The following is a 19713-nucleotide window of genomic DNA, read 5'->3' on the forward strand; positions in this document are numbered from 1 at the left end:
TTAATCAACTTGCAGAAGCGAAAAAACTATTAAACTAAATTCTGTGGATAAATGTTTCAGCTCAAGGCAATCAGGATACTGAAGAAACTATTTAACTACGACATTTATCAACAGCATTTAATTTAGTTAGTTTTACTGAAATTTCACAAGTCAGTGAATTTAGGAAGCAAAAGACTAAAAGGTGGAAACAGTATCAAGTTGAAGAAGGAAAAATGAGCCAACCTATATATAAACTAAACAAGCGAGTTAGATGTGAGTCAATGAGATCAAATATTGGGCTAAATTTTGCTCTCATTTATATCAGTCAGTACAATCCCATTTACTTCAGACTGGTTGCACAGAGAGAGCAGAATTTCACCCCCACAATCTTCATAATATGTAGCATGCCCAGCAAATAATTTTTTACTGGGTAAAGACACTTAGATTCTAGCATTGTGTTAAGATTAACAAATTCTCTGCATAAAGTCAAAATTATCTCCCCCTGACATTACCGTAATTCTTATGAACAGACCCACTTGAGCTTTTTGGAAAACACTATTTTGATGTAAGTTTTTTTAAATAACGTCGATCTCTGAAATAACGTGGAGAAAAGGGGTGGTGGTATCTCATTTACTATATAAATATCCAGTTTTGCCCACCGCACACAGCCTCCCACCCCCAACACTGATATTTACATGTCAATTAAGTGGAAACAAAAATAAATAAATAAAAATAAAAAGTATACTACCAAACAGGTACTGCAGAATATACTGAGGTCCAGACTTCCTGTCTCTGCAAGTTCAACTATTGTCTTCAGAAGAAACAAGAAATAAAATTAGTATTTAAACTTTTAAACACATACCCATCAAATTTCCCATGTTAAATTATTTCTGTAGCTCATATTCAGGCCTGTATGCTCAGACTATCTCAGGCTTTGCCTACACACGGAATATTTAATTTAAATAAATTTTAAACCTATTTAAACTGGAGCAAAACTCTATGTAGACATTTATTTCCAATTAAAAGTGGCTTATTTAGTTTACCTGAAACCTGTTCTTAATTGATTTAAGCTAAACAGATATAAAGCAGGTTTAGACTGACTTAGAACATCCACACAGAATTTAGCACACAGGTTTAACTAAATTGATTTTAAAATCACACATTTAAACAAACTATTTTGCATTTTGATAAATCCTCAGAGATTACCTTCCAGTCAGGACCCATCAGTCAAGAAGGAGACATTTAAATTCAGTGGTATACAGTCCAAAGTCTCAAAGCTGCAATTACCTACTCCATAGAATGTTCTTTTCGTAACCACAAAAGTAGTAATAAAAGCCAAACCTCCAACCCACTATGCATCATGCTACGCTTATGGCTCAAGTGATATACAACGGTGGATTTCAGTTACAAGATCCCAGTTTCCTTACATTAAATTAGATCCTTTCATTTTATATGTCCTTCCAGTATCTATTTTGTTATTGGAATAGTGGTGAGTTATTACTCTAGGAAATGAAAATAGTCTACATTTCCAACAAACTTTATATTTCAGCAGCTGAAGATTGTGCCACAAGAGGCTTTTATATAAAGTCTGCAGTGTCTGGAAAATGTATAGTCACAGGAATTGTCCTGAAAATGTCTTTTGCCAAAGCTACTTTTCTTGGCCCGGGAAGAATTCACTCTGATTAGCATGAATAGTTAGGGAATAAAATTAAAGACCAATACGCTTGTCTAATGTGTACCTTCAGCCATAGTACACAAAATATATTTTAACCATGGTTCTGGGTTTTAAGTGCCCTGTCACGTTGGTGTCTTTGGATCCATATGATTTTAACTCCTTCCTCACCTCTCTCGATTAGAAAAGGAGCAGAAGGTACTTACGACTATTCTGTCAGTGGAACAAGCCAAATGAAGTTGGTATGCAAGAAGGTTTACCTTTACTTCCTAGTTTAGATGATGGCCACCAAGGGGGATACCTCAATCGAAGATCCCCAAATGCCTTTTCAATTCTTCCAAGACACTACACGGAGGAACTGGCAGGGGGTGAATATGGAAATACACTAGACCCTGGGGCTCCTTCTCCAAAGCAGCCAGTAAAAGCTACAGTCAATGGTTCAGGGAAAAACCAGGGCCTTCTAGTCCTCTCTGCAGAAATCAGAGGAACTAAATGTGGCACTAGGACCAGTAGCCTCTCCTCCCTCCTCCAAACGGGAAGCAGCAGCAGTTTCCTTCTCCCCTTCCTCATTCCTCTCTCTAACAATCCCTTCCTCTACGCTACACTTCAATTCCAAGTGACTCTTCCAAAAAACTAATATAAATAAAACAAACAGATGAAAAACAAAATACACAGAACAGGAGGCATGTCCACCATCACTGTGATCACTTTGGGCTGGCTTTTGATACCGTCTTGCATGTTTGGGACCTCTCCAAAGTAGTTCCATTGAATTCAATGGGAGTAATTGTAGAATAAAGCACGATTCAACATGGTCTGTTGCTTATACAATACACTGCATGCCTTTTACTCTTTGGGGTCTGTTTTCCTGTATGTTTGTTCAGTGAGACAATCCAGGCCAGATCCTGACTGGTGCCTTTGGGCACTACCAGAATAAAAGTAAATAAATTGCTACTACTACACCTAATAATAATCTGAATACAGTTTGGAAAGTGGGGAATTGCCTGAACTACTTCAAATTAGTCTAGGAAGCAGAAATACGTCACTGAAAAGGGCAAGCATGTCAAAAGAAAAAACATCTGGAAACTCTGATGTTGCTGGCATTTCCAGATACACTTACCGTGGTCTGCTGGATTGCCTTGCCTATTTGTTCAACAGGGAGGGGAAGCACAAATTATTTGGTGCCCTGACTTTGGTTCACTTTAAGGTAAGTTACGAAGCAATGTGGGGAAACTACTACAATGCCCAGAATATTTTAGCTGGTCATTTTTATGATGGTCCATTCTAGAGCTGAATTAGTTGCAAAGTGTGTGCATCAAAAAATCCATAACATTAGCACAATGACAAAATCCTAATGGAAGAAGACTGGAAGCTGGCTAATTTTTTTAGACCCTGATTCAGCAAAGCACTGAAGCATGTGCTTAATTTGAAGTAGGTGAGCAGTCCCATTGACTTCAGTGGGACTCCTGTGTTTATGTGGTTTGCTGACCTGAGGCCACAAGGAGGCTTACTTACTACTCGACAAAGTGTTAAAATTCTACTTACCATAATTATTTAGTCCTGCTGAAGGAATGGTACTTAGATTGGACTAACCCAGCATCCAACTTGGTGGATGTACAGTAACGGAAAAGCGGTTCTGTATGCCTGAATCTGCACATTCACTGATATTAAAGAAACAACTGATCTATCATGTAAACAAAAATAATCTAACCAATCACAACCTCATCAGAGATTACTACTCAGCACATGGACAAATATATAATTCCAGGCAGCCTGATGTCATTCCGCTGTGATTTGCAGAGAGTTGCATAGCATGCTGGAGAGTGGGATTCCTAGGTTTGATTGCTCAAAAACTTCATTTCAAAAAAGGGCAAGTTAGAACTGCTAAGAGTAACGGGCTTGAGTATCAGAAAATGATTATGGTAAAAGATTATAAATGCATCTGGTCATAAATTATATGCCAAGATGAATTACTCTCAAATCCCAATGAAAGCTAATCTCAGATGTCTATCTCAGCATCAGAACCAAAGAAGAAGCTTAACTCTAACAGAAGTCAATATTTTGTCAGTAGAAGCTCTAGCTTTATTGGTGTAGTATATTTAAATTACAGTAACTTGTAAGTTTTATTCATTTTTAAAACAGAATTGGCAAAATCTTTAAGCAATGACATTTAAAGTGACAGCTAGTGTAACACTGAAAGACCCCGGTCGTCGGGATTGAACCTGGGACCTCTGGAGCTTAGTGCATGAGCCTCTACAGCATGAACTAAAAGACAACTGCTTTTTAGCTACAGCTATAGAGCAGACTCATTGAACTCTAAGTGGTCTCGGTGCCACTAGATGGGACAGAACACCACACCCAGGAGGTGTGTGGGTTACATACTTCCCTTAGGTGAGGAAGCGCATCCTGAGCTTCAGAGACTTCCCAGTTGAAATCCGGACGAGCCCCTACTTAGAACGCAGACAGACCCCAGTCGTCGTCGGGCAGGATCAAACTGGGGACCTCTGGAGCTTAGTGCATGAGCCTCTGCAGCAGACTCATTTAGACTCATCTCTAAGTGATCTTGGTGCCACTTGATGGGACAGAACACCACACCCAGAAGGTGTGTGGGATAGACTAGTATTAGAGACAAGATGAGTGAGGTAATATCTTTTATTCAACCAGCTTCTGTTGCTGAGAGATGCAAGCTTTCAAGCTTAGACAAAACTCTTCTTGAGGACTGGGAAATGTACTCAGAGGGTATGTCTACAATGCAATTAGACACTGATGGCTGGCCCTTATCAGCTGACTCAGGATCCTAGGACTTGAAATAAGGGGCTGTTTAATTGGGGTGTAGATGTCTGTGGTTGGGCTGGAGCCTGGCTCTAGGACCCTACAAGGTGGGAAAATCTAAGAGCTTGGGCTGCAGCCTGAACCCAAACGTCTACATCACAATTGAACAGCTACTTAGGCTATGTCTACACTAGAGAACTTATGCTGACGGGAAAGAGCTCTCCTGTCAACATAATTAAACCGCCTCCAAAGAGTGGTGGTGGCTATGTTGGCATGAGAAGCTCTCGCACTGACACAGCGCTGGGCACACTACCACTTATGCTGGAGAAACTTGTCACTCAGGGGCGTGTTTTTTTCACACCCCTGAGCATCAGAAGTTTTGCTGACATAAGTGGTTCAGTAGATATGGCCTAAACCTGAGTCAGCTGGTACAGGCCAGCTGCGGGTGTCTAACTGCAGCGTAGGCATGAGTGTCACAACTACACACAAGGTGCAACAGATTGTTTAGCGTAAACAGTTAAAACGTATTTCACGAGATCATTCAAGGTGAAGGGGCCAGTTAACACCTCTCCAGTAATAGGGGGAAAACTGGGACGGGTGTTAGTGGGTTATAGATCAGGGGTGGGAAAAATACAGCCCGTGCGCCAGATCTGACCCATCTAACATTTCTGTCCAGCCTACCAGGCTCTTTGGCTGCTCCCTCGCAAACTCTGGGCAGCTAAAAGTCCCGCAGTGCAGTGGGGACTCAGACAGGCTGCTTGCCTGCCGTGGCCCCATGCCACTCCTGGAAGTGGCCGGCTGCTGCTGGCATGTCTCTGTGTGCCTCTGGCAGGCGGAGGAGGTGGCTTCGTGTGCTACCCCTACCCCCAGCACCGTCCTCACAGTTCCCATTGGCCAGAAACTGCAGGGGATGGTGCTTGTGGGCACTGGAGCGCATGGAGACCTGCTGCCCCCCTCCCTCCAATGGGCACGCAGAGACGTGCCAGCAGCAGCTGACCGCAGCCACTTCCAGGAGTGGCGTGGGGACACAGCATGCAGGCAGCCTGCTGAGCCCTGCTGAGCTGCGGTCCGGGAGGGCCACCTGTGGTAAGCACCTCCCGGCCAGAACCTGCACCTTGAACCCCCTTCCCTCTCCTCTGCCCCAGGTCGGAATCCCCTCCTGCACCCAAACTCCCTCTCAGACCCTGCATCCTCTCCTGCACTCCAATCCCCTGCCTCAGCCTGGAGCCCCCTCCTGCACCAAACTCCCTTCCAGAGTCCACACCCCTCACCCTCTCCTGCACCCCAACACTCTGCACCGGCCCGGAGCTACCTCCTGCACCCAAATTCCCTCCCAGACCCCAAGCCCCCTCCATTAATATAGTAGAAATGTGCGGCCCATGACGACTTACCAAAATTTGTGGAGTGGCCCCTGTGAAAATTATCGCCCACTCCTGTTATAGATTGTTGTAATATGTCATAAATCCAGTGCTTCTACTCGGTCCATGATTTTTAGCGTTTAGCAAAGTTATGAATTTAAGCTCCCAGGCTGGTCTTTTGAAGGTGCTGTGCATCTTTGAGGATGGGGACTGAGAGGTCTGATATAGAGTGATCTCTTTGTGAAAACTGGTCATCCACAGGTGATAGAGTGCTTTTGTCATTCTTCTGTGCGAGTTCATTCAAGAGCATAGTGATTGGCTGGGTTTCACCCACATAGTTGCTATTGGTGCATTTAGTGCATTGTGAGGTACACCACATGTTGTGATTAGCATGTGTAAGACGCATGGATCTTGATAGGTATGTTGTGGGGGGTGTTGATTACCTCCCGCCCCTAGCTTTTTTCCCCTCCTTTCTTCTGGAGAGGTGTTCACTGGACACTTCACCTTAATGGTCCCTTGAAATATATGTTAACTACTCATGCTAAACAATATGTTCAACCTTATATTTAGCTGTGACACTGAGTACATTTCCCAGAACTGAAGAGCTGTGTAAGCTTGAAAGTTCATCTCTTTCACCAACAGAAATTGGTTCAATAAAAGATATTCCTCACCCAACTTCTCTCTTCAATATCCTAGGATCAACATGGCTATAACACTGTATACAGCTAATATTAAGTTAGTCCCATAATTAAGTACATTAGGCACTCAGGTACTACTGCAATGAGAGAGGTACAAGAACGTACATAGAACAGAGCAGATTTTTAGGCTTCCATAAATAAATCTGGATTACCTAATTTATCATCACTTTTAACCTCATCTCCTCACTTTTTGAGCCTAATATAAAGACTTACACACACTACCATCTCATTAAATTTAAACTACAATTTTATTTTGTGAATTAAAACATCATGAATGTTAAATTTAGAAAGCAAGAACTGCACACTACTTGCAAATAAAGACAAGGGAACGTGTAAGATAAATGCAGAATCAACCTTTTGATATTGCTATGCTTTTGTTTCACAACAATTTACTCTTATTTCCCTGTGCTAAACAGCAAGTGACTCAACATTTGGAAACACACAGGTAACATCCTTCAAAAAGGACATGGTATTTTCTCCCCATCCTCCTAAAAAAGTCTGTCGTATTTTTTACCTTTTTCTTTTGTTCTTCTGTGGCTTTAATGATTCCTGGGTCTGATTTCCAGGATTTTCCAAAATTGTAGAAAAGTGCAACACTATTGGCAAGGAATGGAAGATGTATAAAGAGAAAACTGAGATGTGTTTAAAGTCAAGGAATCTAAAGAAGTTCAAAATGAAAAAAATTACAGAAAGACCAAACCGGGCTGAATTAACACCATCTGTCAACTTGAAATAAGATGACCAAGAATCATTTTGTTCTAAAAAGTTGCCAAAATCAACAACACTTAAAATAAGCACAAAATATTGTGTCCTAAGGACATCTATTGCACTCTATAGTCTGTAGAAGTTTTCTTAAGGCAGTTTGACTGTCTGTTCATAACTATTTACACTATGTTAAAATATGAATTATCATAATTCAGTTATTCCTATCTGTTATTTGTTTTTAATTTAAATTCCATATAATATTATCTCCTTGAAGTATTTCCTAATTTTACAGTAAACATCTAGAAGTTCTATTTATAAGATGCTCATTTGTCTGCTTATGTTTTCATTGTCTTAAAATTCCAGTAAAATCACCAAAAAGAATGCTTTTAACCATATAAGGGATTGTCTAACAGAGAATGATGTTACATGGCCATAATCCCTCAACCTATGCTCATTTCCAAGATACTCAACTCAGAATTTATACACTAATTTGAAAGCTCTCCCAGTGTAAAGCAAAATAATTGAAAAAGCAAAACTGTTGGGTTTTTTGGGTGCTGTTTGAAACATGATCCTCTTATAAGCAAATACTCATATTTCAGACCAATGAAAACCATTTTAAAATATATAATCTAATACCTATAAAATAAGAATTCTTAGTATTCCTGAAAGTGTTTATAAATTCAAAAGCAATACAAATACAAGGAATAACCACTAGTTTAAAAATGTTTCCTATGCTAGAATATACACAGCTTTATAGTGGTTTAAATAATAGAATTAACAGATTTCCTAGTAATACCCAATAATGAGCATGAAGTACAGCACTTCTGAGGGAGCCAAAAATCTGGCACGTTAGTGTACCATTCCGACTAACATGTACATGAGTAAAGTCACTCATGTGTGAAGTCCCACTGACTTCAGTTGTCATTGGGACTACCCATATGAGTAAAGTTTGTTATTTATGTACATTTTTGCAGCATCAAACCCTGAATATGGATTGATAAGCATAGTGTTTTACATGGCTGTATGTACTAAAATTGGCATCTGAACATTTTATGCATTGATAATCTGTAAAATTTTATGTGAGGAATTTTATGGAAAACTCTGAGAGTCAAGCCCACAGTATTTAAACAATTGTTTGCTGAAATGAAGTATATTTCATTAATTCTGTATGTCTTGTACCCTATCATACTCTAAACAAACTTCCTTGCTCTGATTCGGTTCTCTGAAGGAAGACACTCATTGTAGATTTGAACTGTAACTGAAAATGTTTGATAAGTTAATTTTAATTTTTAATATTGTGCTCTTCACAGTAGCCTCTTAGCATTTTAGCTCACTATAAAGACTAATTAAGCTTGAATAGAACAAGCTCTTTTTAGTAAATGTATAACTAGCATACCTCCATGTACACCATAACTTACTATATGCCCCACTGCATTTGATCTCTACTGATTAAAAGTTGAGTTTAATCTTTTTTTTACTAACTCAGTTTCTTGCTAAGTGCATTTTTTGAAATTAGCTCTTGCCAAAAATAAGTTCACTTTATTTATATTGCTTTAAGGGTTTACATTTTCTCTAAAATACTTACTATTTTCACTGATATTTGTGTCATAACAATAAAAAAGCAGAACAACTGAAACATCTTCTATTTAAAATCCCTTAAACAGACATCTGCTATGAACAATAAGGTACAACTGAAAAAAATTACGATTCATTCCAAATTACTAAATGTCACGTCTAGACTGCTAAAAAGAAATACAATGACAATTTATTTTCTGTCCAGTAAAATTGCTTTATAACCTTCAATTTGTGGCCTTACTTTTAATCCACTGTATTAAATCTACTGTATAAAATTTGGACAGTATGTTCCTGTGACCAAAACACTGCTCATGCACCTGGGTCCCACAAGCAGTAACTCAGAGATATTTTTTTTCTGCATGTTCCTCTCACCCTGTGTACCCTTCACTCACACAGATTATATGGACAGAGTCTAAGGATATGTCTATACTACAAAATTATGTCAATCTAAGTTATGGCGACGTGTAGCCACCACAGTAATTAAATCGCTTGGGCATGTCCTCACTACGCTCCTTGGGTTGTGGTGTGCATTCTCACCAGGAGCACTTGCACCAATTTATCTGACAAGTGTTTGCCATTGTGGGACGGCTTTTGAAAGGCAGCAACAATCAACGTAAGCAATGCAGTATCTACACTGACACTGCATCAACCTAACTACATCAACACTGACTCTATGCCTCTTGTGGAAGTGGAGTTATTAAGTCAGTGTAGTGGGCAAGTTACATCGGTGGGAGTGACATTTTAGTGTAGACACTTACAGAATTAGGTGGATGTAAGTTGCCTTACATCAACCTAACTCTGTAGTGTAGACCAGGCCTAAGAGTTCTAAGATAAAATGGCAAAGTTCAACCCCTCCCTTGCTATCCTTTATTAGGAGGACTCCATAAGATAAGTGCAGCGTTGATAGGGAAACTATCCTCGTGAAGACAGAAAATAGGCCATATGCGTACTGCAACTGAAAGGAAGGCTGAATGGGGCAGTAGGATTATGGATGAATGACAAGGGGATGGGAGTAGGTCAAATCTCAGCAGAGAATTTTGGGAAAATGAAAACAGGGAGCAAAAAAGTGAGGTGAACAAAGAAGAATCTGAGTGGGGGAAGGTTATGCTGACAGAGGCAATTCAGAAGCCTCCTGGGGAAAAGGGCAGGCACACTCTGGACATTAGAGTAATTTACTTCAAGGAAGACCTATGGCAATTTACAGAACTTTTACGGACACCTGCAGTGTATGTGGAAAAATACATGACACTTTGAAACATCTACAGTATAGGTGACATTCTACCTGGAGGCAAAGCACTGATGGCTGGAGCGGGATGAAATTTTTTGGATGAAGAGTTTATTTATCAGAAAATGCAGTTTCAGGTCTACAAACTATTTGTGAATTCATGTCAAGTTCATGGACTAATTTTGATGGAACCAAAAGAGTCAAAATGCTTTGTTAATATCAAAATGAAAATTTTGTTTGGACTTTTAGACAGACATTTTCACAGCAAGCAAAGGATTCACAAAGATGGTGTCTTTCCCCCCATAAAAGAGTTAGCCCAGTGGTTAACATGCTCTTCTGGGAGGCAGGGAGACTCAGGTTCAAGTCCACACACTAACTGAAACTGATGAGGAAAAGGGATTTAAACTTGGGATTCCCACATCACTGGAGAGTGCCCTAGCCACTGTGCTAAGGGATATTGTGAGATGGGGCTTTTTCACTCTCCCCTCTGGAAGCTGTTTTCTTTTCTTTTCTTTAAAGGAGCTTATAAGGGAGGCCCCACCCACCTCTTCCCTGCTGCCACTTTTGTTTGTTTGCTTTCGTCAAAATGCCTGAAAGTCTAAACGAAATTTTTCAGGTTAAAACTAAACATTTCCTTTTGACATTACCAGAAAGTTTTGTGTTGAAATTTTTCATTTTGGTAACATTAAAACATTGTGATTAACCGTTTTTTTTATTTGTTTTGTTTTTAATTTCTACGCACTGAAAAATTTAAACAACTGTTTTTGGATCAAGCTGAAACTATTTTATTTATTTTTCAAAACTCCCAATGAACTCAAAACTCTGTTATCTGCCCAGCAAAAGTTGTGGCCTCACTTTTCAGCCCTAATATTTTCCTTACTCAGACCCAAGTAAAGAGAAGTACACAGCTGTAGGGGTGGCTGCAAAGCTGAAGCATAATGTTGGCAGCAACTGCCCCTCTGCAGATTTCCCACTCGGCAACTTTCTATGCAGTAAAGGGTTCCAGAAATATTTAGGTCTTAACCCTAAAGCAAAATACTAAAATGAACTTAACCAAGACACTTCCCGGTTTTCACTGTGTGAGACAAAGTGCAAAAATCCATGACCCATTTATTACCTTACTACAAAGTAACACCTTTCACTGTAATTATCAGAGCAGTCTGAACAATTATTATTGTCCCATTTAAGTGACAGAATACATAAATGGTGATGTGAATATTTGATTAGCTAAGTTCGATCCAAAACTGCAACCTATTTAGTGGCTTCAATTACACACAAATTGCTGTTAATTTATAACTACATATCAAGCAAAATATTGGTTGGAACCAGAGCTGTACATTGAAGGAGGGGGCCAGAGGGGGGAGAGAAAGAGAGAGTGTGTGTACGTAAGTGTATGTATATAAACACCGACATATCAGGACACTCCCCCAGAGCATTCTGAAGAAATCCAATTACTCAACAGGTCTCAAATCTACACTTCCATAACTAGTAGCCTCTTTGTCTTTTTGAATGTAAGTCTTCCTTTGTTCTTTTCTTGGATTTGTCTCTATAATTTTGACTGTATGTATGTGTGATTACTTCATTTTGTAAAGTTTTATTTAAAAAAACTATGATCGTCTTATCTGTTCAGCTATCAGCATTAACTGGCCAACTAGTAGAAATTTAGGGAGGGAATTTCAAAAGCATCTAAGGGAGCTAGAGGTCTAACTCCCATTGAACGTGAACGAAAGTTTATGCCTAACTCCCTTATCTGCTTCTCAAAATCCGACATTCAACCATTATAACATGAGGGGATATCAAAGGTGAAGAAAGGCATAAAAATGATATAATGTAGTCAGTTTTTAATTGGACTAGTGATTGCCATTGATTTGTTTTTTTGACTTGCGAGTAAAAATTATACTAGAAAGGCAGATCTGCTGTATAAACAAAAGGGTTTTCAAGCAGCATTTCTTGAAATAGACTTAATATTGTTCCTAATTCTTTCAGATTGGTGAAGCAAGACTAACTGCTTAGTAGGGTGCACACATGAAGTGTAAGATCAATATATGGTGGAAAATGAAACTCATCTGTTGTTTGGAAGCCAGATAGCATCATGTTCAATTTTTGGCAAATAAGAGCCAAAATGCAGAATCCTTAGACACTAAACCATCTCAGATTTGTTTCCCTCTCCTTACAGGTTTCCTTTTGGTTTTTCTTTAGTTGTTTACTTGTTAGATCTTTACTTGGGAATTACATGCCGAGTAAGAACATTCACTGGCAAATAAACATAGTAAACACAAGAAACTAGATAGTATTATAGGTTTCAGAGTAGCAGCCGTGTTAGTCTGTATTCACAAAAAGAAAAAGAGTAATAGTGGCACCTTAGAGACAAATCAATCTATTTGAGCTCACTTCATCGGATGTATTCCACTGAATGCATCCGATGGAGTGAGCTGTAGCTCACAAAAGCTTATGCTCAACTAAATTGGTTAGTCTCTAAGGTGCCACTCCTTTTCTTTTTTAGCTAGTATTATATTGATTTTTAAAAAGTTAAAGTTGTAGATCATTAAGAGTCATTTTGACATTTAAAGGTAAGTGCCCCATAAGCCTTTGCAACAACCTCATTGTATTCAAAAGTGACATTGTGAAAACTAAGTTACTATTAGTATTTTTTCATTAGGGATGAGTGTTTTGTGACAACCTAGTTGAGAGACTGAATTCTGTAAGCTGTCATAATTTAATTGATAATTTTAAGTTAGAAGTCTTTGTAATAAGATGCCAAATTCATTCTAGTTCTTCTGGCAAATTGCCCTATAGCTTTATTGAAAAAAAGAAATTACATGCCTGCTTTATTTTTGTAGCATAAGACAGAGAACTGTGGTCAGAGTAAGAATCTTTATATTTTTACAGCTTTACATGATTACTTAGAGCAGAGCACAATATTTCTTTATTCTCTGTAGTGTCGGTAAAGTGATATCTGATGAAATTCCTCGTTGTGGCAGTTTTCATTAAATGAATCTGGCAAGTCATTTTACTCAAAAACACTTCCAAAAGGATTCATTACACATCAAGTTGCTTTATGGGGACTTTCAAAGCAATAATATTAAGTAAAAATAATACTTTGCATTTCCATATTGCCTTCTATCTAATGATCTCAAGATCTGTTCTACTTTAAATTTATGTTCATTTCTGAAAGTGTTATAAAGTAACATTTAACAGTCCAGATATGTTTAATAATAAGCACTCTTATTTATATAGATAACAATTCAGTATACACAATTCAACGTCCAGTTAAGGTAATACAACTTTCTACTTCAGAAGCCAGTGAGTTAAGAAACTGAATATCATGACAAATATTTAAAAACTTTAAGATTAACAGCTGATTTTCTGCAATTCCAGGGTAGTCACGTGAAAAGTGAAGCAACTTAGCTAAATCACAAGGTTTCACACATTAGGCTTTCTGTTGTATCTTAAACTGATTTGTTTGTTACAATCCCTGTCTGATGTGGCTCTAAGTGGTGGGAGTGATCACACAATGCAAACAAAATCTATGTTTATTTCTGTGGAAATGAACTGAAATAATTTAAAAGTAATTTACCTGAAAGTACATTATTATAGTAATATGTGATACAGCAGGTCCCCAGTATACATCGGGGTTGTGTTCTTGAGAAGGGCGACGGATACCGAAATGACATATACCGGGGACCTGCTGGTAGAACAGTGGTATAGGCAGAATGGGACACTCGGGTGACAGCCGGAGGGGTAGGAGTGATCTGGCCAGGGGCTCCCGGAAAAATGGAGGGAAGGCGTAAAAATGCACCCCCACACCACCACCTGCTCTGCCTCCCCCACCCCGCAGTGCTCGAGGCTTGCCCAACTCTGCCTGGCACTCCTACTGGGAGGGGAGTGGGATCAGGGTGCAGGGGCTTGCCCCGCTCCGCGCTCCAGCCAGACCCCACTCCGCGACTGGAGCGCCGGAGCTAGGCAAGCCCTGGTGCCCCGACCCCGCTCCTCAACTGGAGTGCTGGGCGGGCGGTGTGGGGCAAGCGCTGAAGCGGGAGCAGAGCCGGAACTGGGGAGGGGTGGGCCTGGATGTTAAGTAGGTGAACTGCGGCCCACCCATGACTACACATAGCTGTCGCTCATCAATAGGGGAACGTGTTCCAATTTACATCAGTCCCAATCCACATCAGTCCCAATCCGCACATCCGTCGTTTACAACTTACTGCAAATGATGGATATGCGGCTTGGGACGGATGTGAATTGGAACACGTTCCCCTATTGATGAGTGATGGATATACAAAACAACAGCTAAGAGGGAGACATATACCCCCCAGCAGTAATTGAAAATGGCTCCATGTGTCCCACTGTGTCTTTTGTGTGTTTACAAGTGGAATTTCACCCCATATCTGTTGTAAAAATACAGGATATACAGTAGTGTATGAATAATAAAGCTGTTTGTGCAATCTCTTCTCAAATACAGCTGAGTAAGATATTTGCAAATCCCTAACAAATATCAAAATGCTCTTTTATAGGAATAATTTTCCAGGATATCTGCATTTCATAAACTAAACTGTTCATAGTATCATTTTTCTCTGTATAGACATAGCATGCAACTGATTTTAGATATTTTCTAGCCTCTCTTTTATACAATGCAAGATTTATAACTTAAAGCAGCTTACAGAATGTGAGCCAAGTTAATTCCAGGCCAAAAGAAGTTTGTAGTTAAATTTCTCCACTGATATGAAAAGGCATTCCCATTTGTGTATTTTAACTTGACAAAGAAAGGGACCTGAAATTTCTCTTTAAATTGATAAGTTTTGCAGGGGAAAGGGGAACAAAGATACTATGTGCAGCATATCATTTCATAGAGGTGTTTTTTTTAGTAATGGTGCTGAATGCAAGACAGTTCATCATGATTTTCAGATACAAATCAAAGAGCCTTCTATAACTTTATAGAATGTGCATTGTGCTTAAAATTTTAGTGTGTAGCCTTCATTCTTTTCCATATTGTATCTGGAAATGAGAGTCATCAAATTGCATAAAGCAACATTATCCAGCTGATGTGCATTCATTTGCTTTAAAGAGGATTTAATCTACACGTCTGCTTCCGTTTTCATAACATAGCCACATGATACTACAGCCAGTTATTTAGTACAATCATCCGAAAAAACAGACCTAAAATTCTCTTTCCCTTGGTTTGCACAAACATTTTCTATTTGGTTCAGGACTGCTTCTGTTACATAGATCATCCATTGCGGATTCTCAGCATGTGTTCTGAGGTAAAATAATTTGCCCCAAACACTCTAATATCCAGCATTCATTCTTCTCACTACTTTTTATACTAGATGTTTAATTTCTACACTTATAGATGAGGAGGTTACTTATCTGTAATCGGAGGTTCTTTGAGATGCGTGGTCTTTATCTGTATTCTACTGAGGGTTTATGGATATGCACCATGCATCCTGAGCCAGAGATTTTTCTTGTAATAGTGTTCATTGATCCACACATGCACCTGTGGCTCACCTCACGGGTGCATACCAAGGTGATAAAAGCTGGGGAAGACTGACCGCGTCTCCAGTTCCTTCTCTACCGCAAATCCAACAGATCCACAGCAGAGGGAAGGAGTGTGGGAAGTGGAATACAGATAGGGACCACACATATCGAAGAACCTCCAGCTACAGGTAAGTAACCTCCTCTTCTTCTTCTTCTTCGAGTGATGACCCCATTGTATTCCACTGAGGGTGATTAACAAGCAGTATCTAAGCCAGAAGAGGGTGCAAGGACGAGAACAGTTGAGCGTAGGACACTGTGCTGAATGAGGCATCTGTCGCAGAGTTCTGCACCAAGGCATAATGTGTGGCAAAGGTATGCACTGAACTCCATGTGTCCGCTCTACATATATTCTGAGGCAGCACATCATGGAGGATGGCTGTGGTTGAAACAGTAGAGGCAGTATTGATCTTGCTTGCTGACCTAGAAGGAACGTAGGCAGGAGGAGCAGATTTTTAAAGCCTGGATTTTTGGCATAGTCCAGTACCCGCACGTGGGTACTGCAGTGGGAGTATTCACGGGGATCCACAATAGGGCCAGCACAATGGATCCGGAGGGTGCTGAGGAGGGCCTTATGGCACAGGAAACCAGTGGCTCTGCAGCAGCTGGAGTGGAGGATACTGCCACAATGTAGAAAGCCTCCGTTGGTACTCGTAGTGGCAGGAAAAGATGGATGCCCCCTGACTTTCATTCAAGTCCTCCAAGCACGAAAACTCAGCCCTGGTCTACACTAGGACTTTAGGTCGAATTTAGCAGCATTAAATCGATGTAAACCTGCCCCCGTCCACACGATGAAGCCCTTTAATTTGACTTAAAGGGCTCTTAAAATCGATTTCCTTACTCCACCCCTGACAAGTGGATTAGCGCTTAAATCGGCCTTGCCAGCTCGATTTTGGAGTACTGTGGACACAATTCGACGGTAATGGCCTCCGGGAGCTATCCCAGAGTGCTCCATTGTGACCATTCTGGACAGCACACTCAACTAAGATGCACTGGCCAGGTAGACAGAAAAAGAACCGCAAACTTTTGAATCTCATTTCCTGTTTGGCCAGTGTGGCAAGCTGCAGGTGACCATGATGGAGTCCCAGAATCGCAAAAGAGCTCCAGCATGGACCGAACGGGAGGTACGGGATCTGATCGCTGTATGGGGAGAGGAATCCATGCTATCAGAACTCCGTTCCAGTTTTCAAAATGCCAAAACCTTTGTCAAAATCTCCCAGGGCATGAAGGACAGAGGTCATAACAGGGACCCGAAGCAGTGCCGCGTGAAACTGAAGGAGCTGATGCAAGCCTACCAGAAAACCAGAGAGGCGAATGGCCGCTCCGGGTCAGAGCCCCAAACATGCCATTTTAGGGGGTTCAGCCACCACTACCCCAGCAGTGTTGTTTGACTCCTTCAATGGAGATGGAGGCAATACGGAAGCAGGTTTTGGGGACGAAGAAGATGATGATGATGAGGTTGTAGATAGCTCACAGCAAGCAAGCGGAGAAACCGGTTTTCCCGACAGCCAGGAACTGTTTCTCACCCTGGACCTGGAGCCAGTACCACCCGAACCCACTCAAGCCTGCCTCCTGGACCCAGCAGGTGGAGAAGGGACCTCCGGTGAGTGTACCTTTTAAAATACTAAACATGGTTTAAAAGCAAGCATGTGAAAGGATTACTTTGCCCTGGCATTCATGGCTCTCCTGGATGTACTCCCAAAGCCTTTGCAAAAGGTTTCTGGGGAGGGCAGCCTTATTGCGTCCTTCATGTTAGGACACTTTACCACTCCAGGCCAGTAACACGTACTTGGGAATCATTGTACAACAAAGCATTGCAGTGTATGTTTGCTGGTGTTCAAAATCTGTTCTTTATCTGTGTTATCCTCAGGAGAGTGAGATATAATTAATGGTCACCTGGTTGAAATAGAGTGCTTTTCTTCAGGGGACACTCAGAGGAGCCCATTCCTGCTGGGCTGTTTGCCTGTGGCTAAACAGAAATGTTCCCCGCTGTTAGCCACGGGGAGGGGGGAGGGTTGAGGGGGTAGCCACGCGGTGGGGGGAGGCAAAATGCGACCTTGTAATGAAAGCATACGTGCTATGTATGTAATGTTAACAGCAAGGTTTACCCTGAAAGAGTGTAGCCACTGTTTTATAAAATGTGTCTTTTTAAATACCGCTGTCCCTTTTTTTTTCTCCACCAGCTGCATGTGTTTCAATGATCACAGGATCTTCTCCTTCCCAGAGGCTAGTGAAGCTTAGAAAGAAAAAAAAAACGCACTCGAGATGAAATGTTCTCCGAGCTCATGCTGTCCTCCCACAGAGCACAGACGAATGCGTGGAGGCAAATAATGTCACAGTGCAGGAAAGCACAAAATGACCGGGAGGAGAGGTGGCGGGCTGAAGACAGGGCTGAAGCTCAAATGTGGCGGCAGCGTGATGAGAGGAGGCAGGATTCAATACTGAGGCTGCTGGAGGATCAAACCAGTATGCTCCAGTGTATGGTTGAGCTGCAGCAAAGGCAGCTGGAACACAGACTGCCACTACAGCCCCTGTGTAACCAACCGCCCTCCTCCCCAAGTTCCATAGCCTCCACGCCCAGACGCCCAAGAACGCGGTGGGGGGGCTATCGGCCAACCAGCCACTCCGCCACACAGGATTGCCCAAAAAAAAGAAGGCTGGCATTCAATAAATTTTAAAGTTGTAAACTTTTGAAGTGCTGTGTGGCATTTTCCTTCCCTCCTCCACCACCCTTCCTGGGCTACCTTGGTAGTCATCCCCCTATTTGTGTGATGAATGAATAAAGAATGCATGAATGTGAAGCAACAATGACTTTATTGCCTCTGCAAGCGGTGATCGAAGGTAGGAGGGGAGGGTGGTTAGCTTACAGGGAAGTAGAGTGAACCAAGGGGCGGTGGGTTTCATCAAGGAGAAACGAACAGAACTTTCACACCGTAGCCTGGCCAGTCATGAAACTGGTTTTCAAAGCTTCTCTGATGCATACCGCGCCCTCCTGTGCTCTTCTAACCGCCCTGGTGTCTGGCTGCGCGTAACCAGCAGCCAGGCGATTTGCCTCAACCTCCCACCCCACCATAAACGTCTCCCCCTTACTCTCACAGATATTGTGGAGCACACAGCAAGCAGTAATAACAGTGGGAATACTGGTTTCGCTGAGGTCTAAGTGAGTCAGTAAACTGCGCCAGCGCGCCTTTAAACGTCCAAATGCACATTCTACCACCATTCTGCACTTGCTCAGCCTGTAGTTGAACAGCTCCTGACTACTGTCCAGGCTGCCTGTGTACGGCTTCATGAGCCATGGCATTAAGGGGTAGGCTGGGTCCCCAAGGATACATATAGGCATTTCAACATCCCCAACAGTTATTTTCTGGTCTGGGAATAAAGTCCCTTCCTGCAGCTTTTGAAACAGACCAGAGTTCCTGAAGATGCGAGCGTCATGTACCTTTCCCGGCCATCCCACGTTGATGTTGGTGAAACGTCCCTTGTGATCCACCAGAGCTTGCAGCACTATTGAAAAGTACCCCTTGCGGTTTATGTACTTGGCGGCTTGGTGCTCCGGTGCCAAGATAGGGATATGGGTTCCGTCTATGGCCCCACCACAGTTAGGAAATCCCATTGCAGCAAAGCCATCCACTATGACCTGCACATTTCCCAGGGTCACTACCCTTGATATCAGCAGATCTTTGATTGCGTGGGCTACTTGCATCACAGCAGCCCCCACAGTAGATTTGCCCACTCCAAATTGATTTCCAACTGACCGGTAGCTGTCTGGCATTGCAAGCTTCCACAGGGCTATCGCCACTCGCTTCTCAACTGTGAGGGCTGCTCTCATCTTGGTATTCATGCGCCTCAGGGCAGGGGAAAGCAAGTCACAAAGTTCCATGAAAGTGCCCTTACGCATGCGAAAGTTTCGCAGCCACTGGGAATCGTCCCAGACCTGCAACACTATGCGGTCCCACCAGTCTGTGCTTGTTTCCCAAGCCCAGAATTGGCGTTCCACAGCATGAACCTGCCCCATTAGCACCATGATGCATGCATTGGCAGGGCCCATGCTTTCAGAGAAATCTGTGTCCATGCCCTGATCACTCACGTGACCGTGCTGACATTGCCTCCTCGCTCGGTATCGCTTTGCCAAGTTCTGGTGCTGCATATACTGCTGGATAATTCGTGTGGTGTTTAATGTGCTCCTAATTGCCAAAGTGA

General features: G+C 41.7%; 1 protein-coding gene across 1 annotated transcript in view; it reads right to left on the reverse strand.

Moving 5' to 3' along the window:
• ZDHHC17 (zDHHC palmitoyltransferase 17) overlaps positions 1-19713 on the reverse strand; it is a 128071-nt gene that overhangs the window by 21129 nt on the left and 87229 nt on the right. The window contains exons 11-12 of the mRNA XM_084635334.1: positions 6991-7113; positions 728-790 (exon numbers count right to left, since the gene is read on the reverse strand). Coding sequence (XP_084491460.1) covers positions 728-790; positions 6991-7113 — 186 coding nt within the window. The remainder of the gene's footprint in view (positions 1-727; positions 791-6990; positions 7114-19713) is intronic.

This window comes from Lepidochelys olivacea (assembly GCF_965140295.1).
Source record: "Lepidochelys olivacea isolate rLepOli2 genome assembly, chromosome: 1".
NCBI classification, from domain to species: domain Eukaryota; kingdom Metazoa; phylum Chordata; order Testudines; family Cheloniidae; genus Lepidochelys; species Lepidochelys olivacea.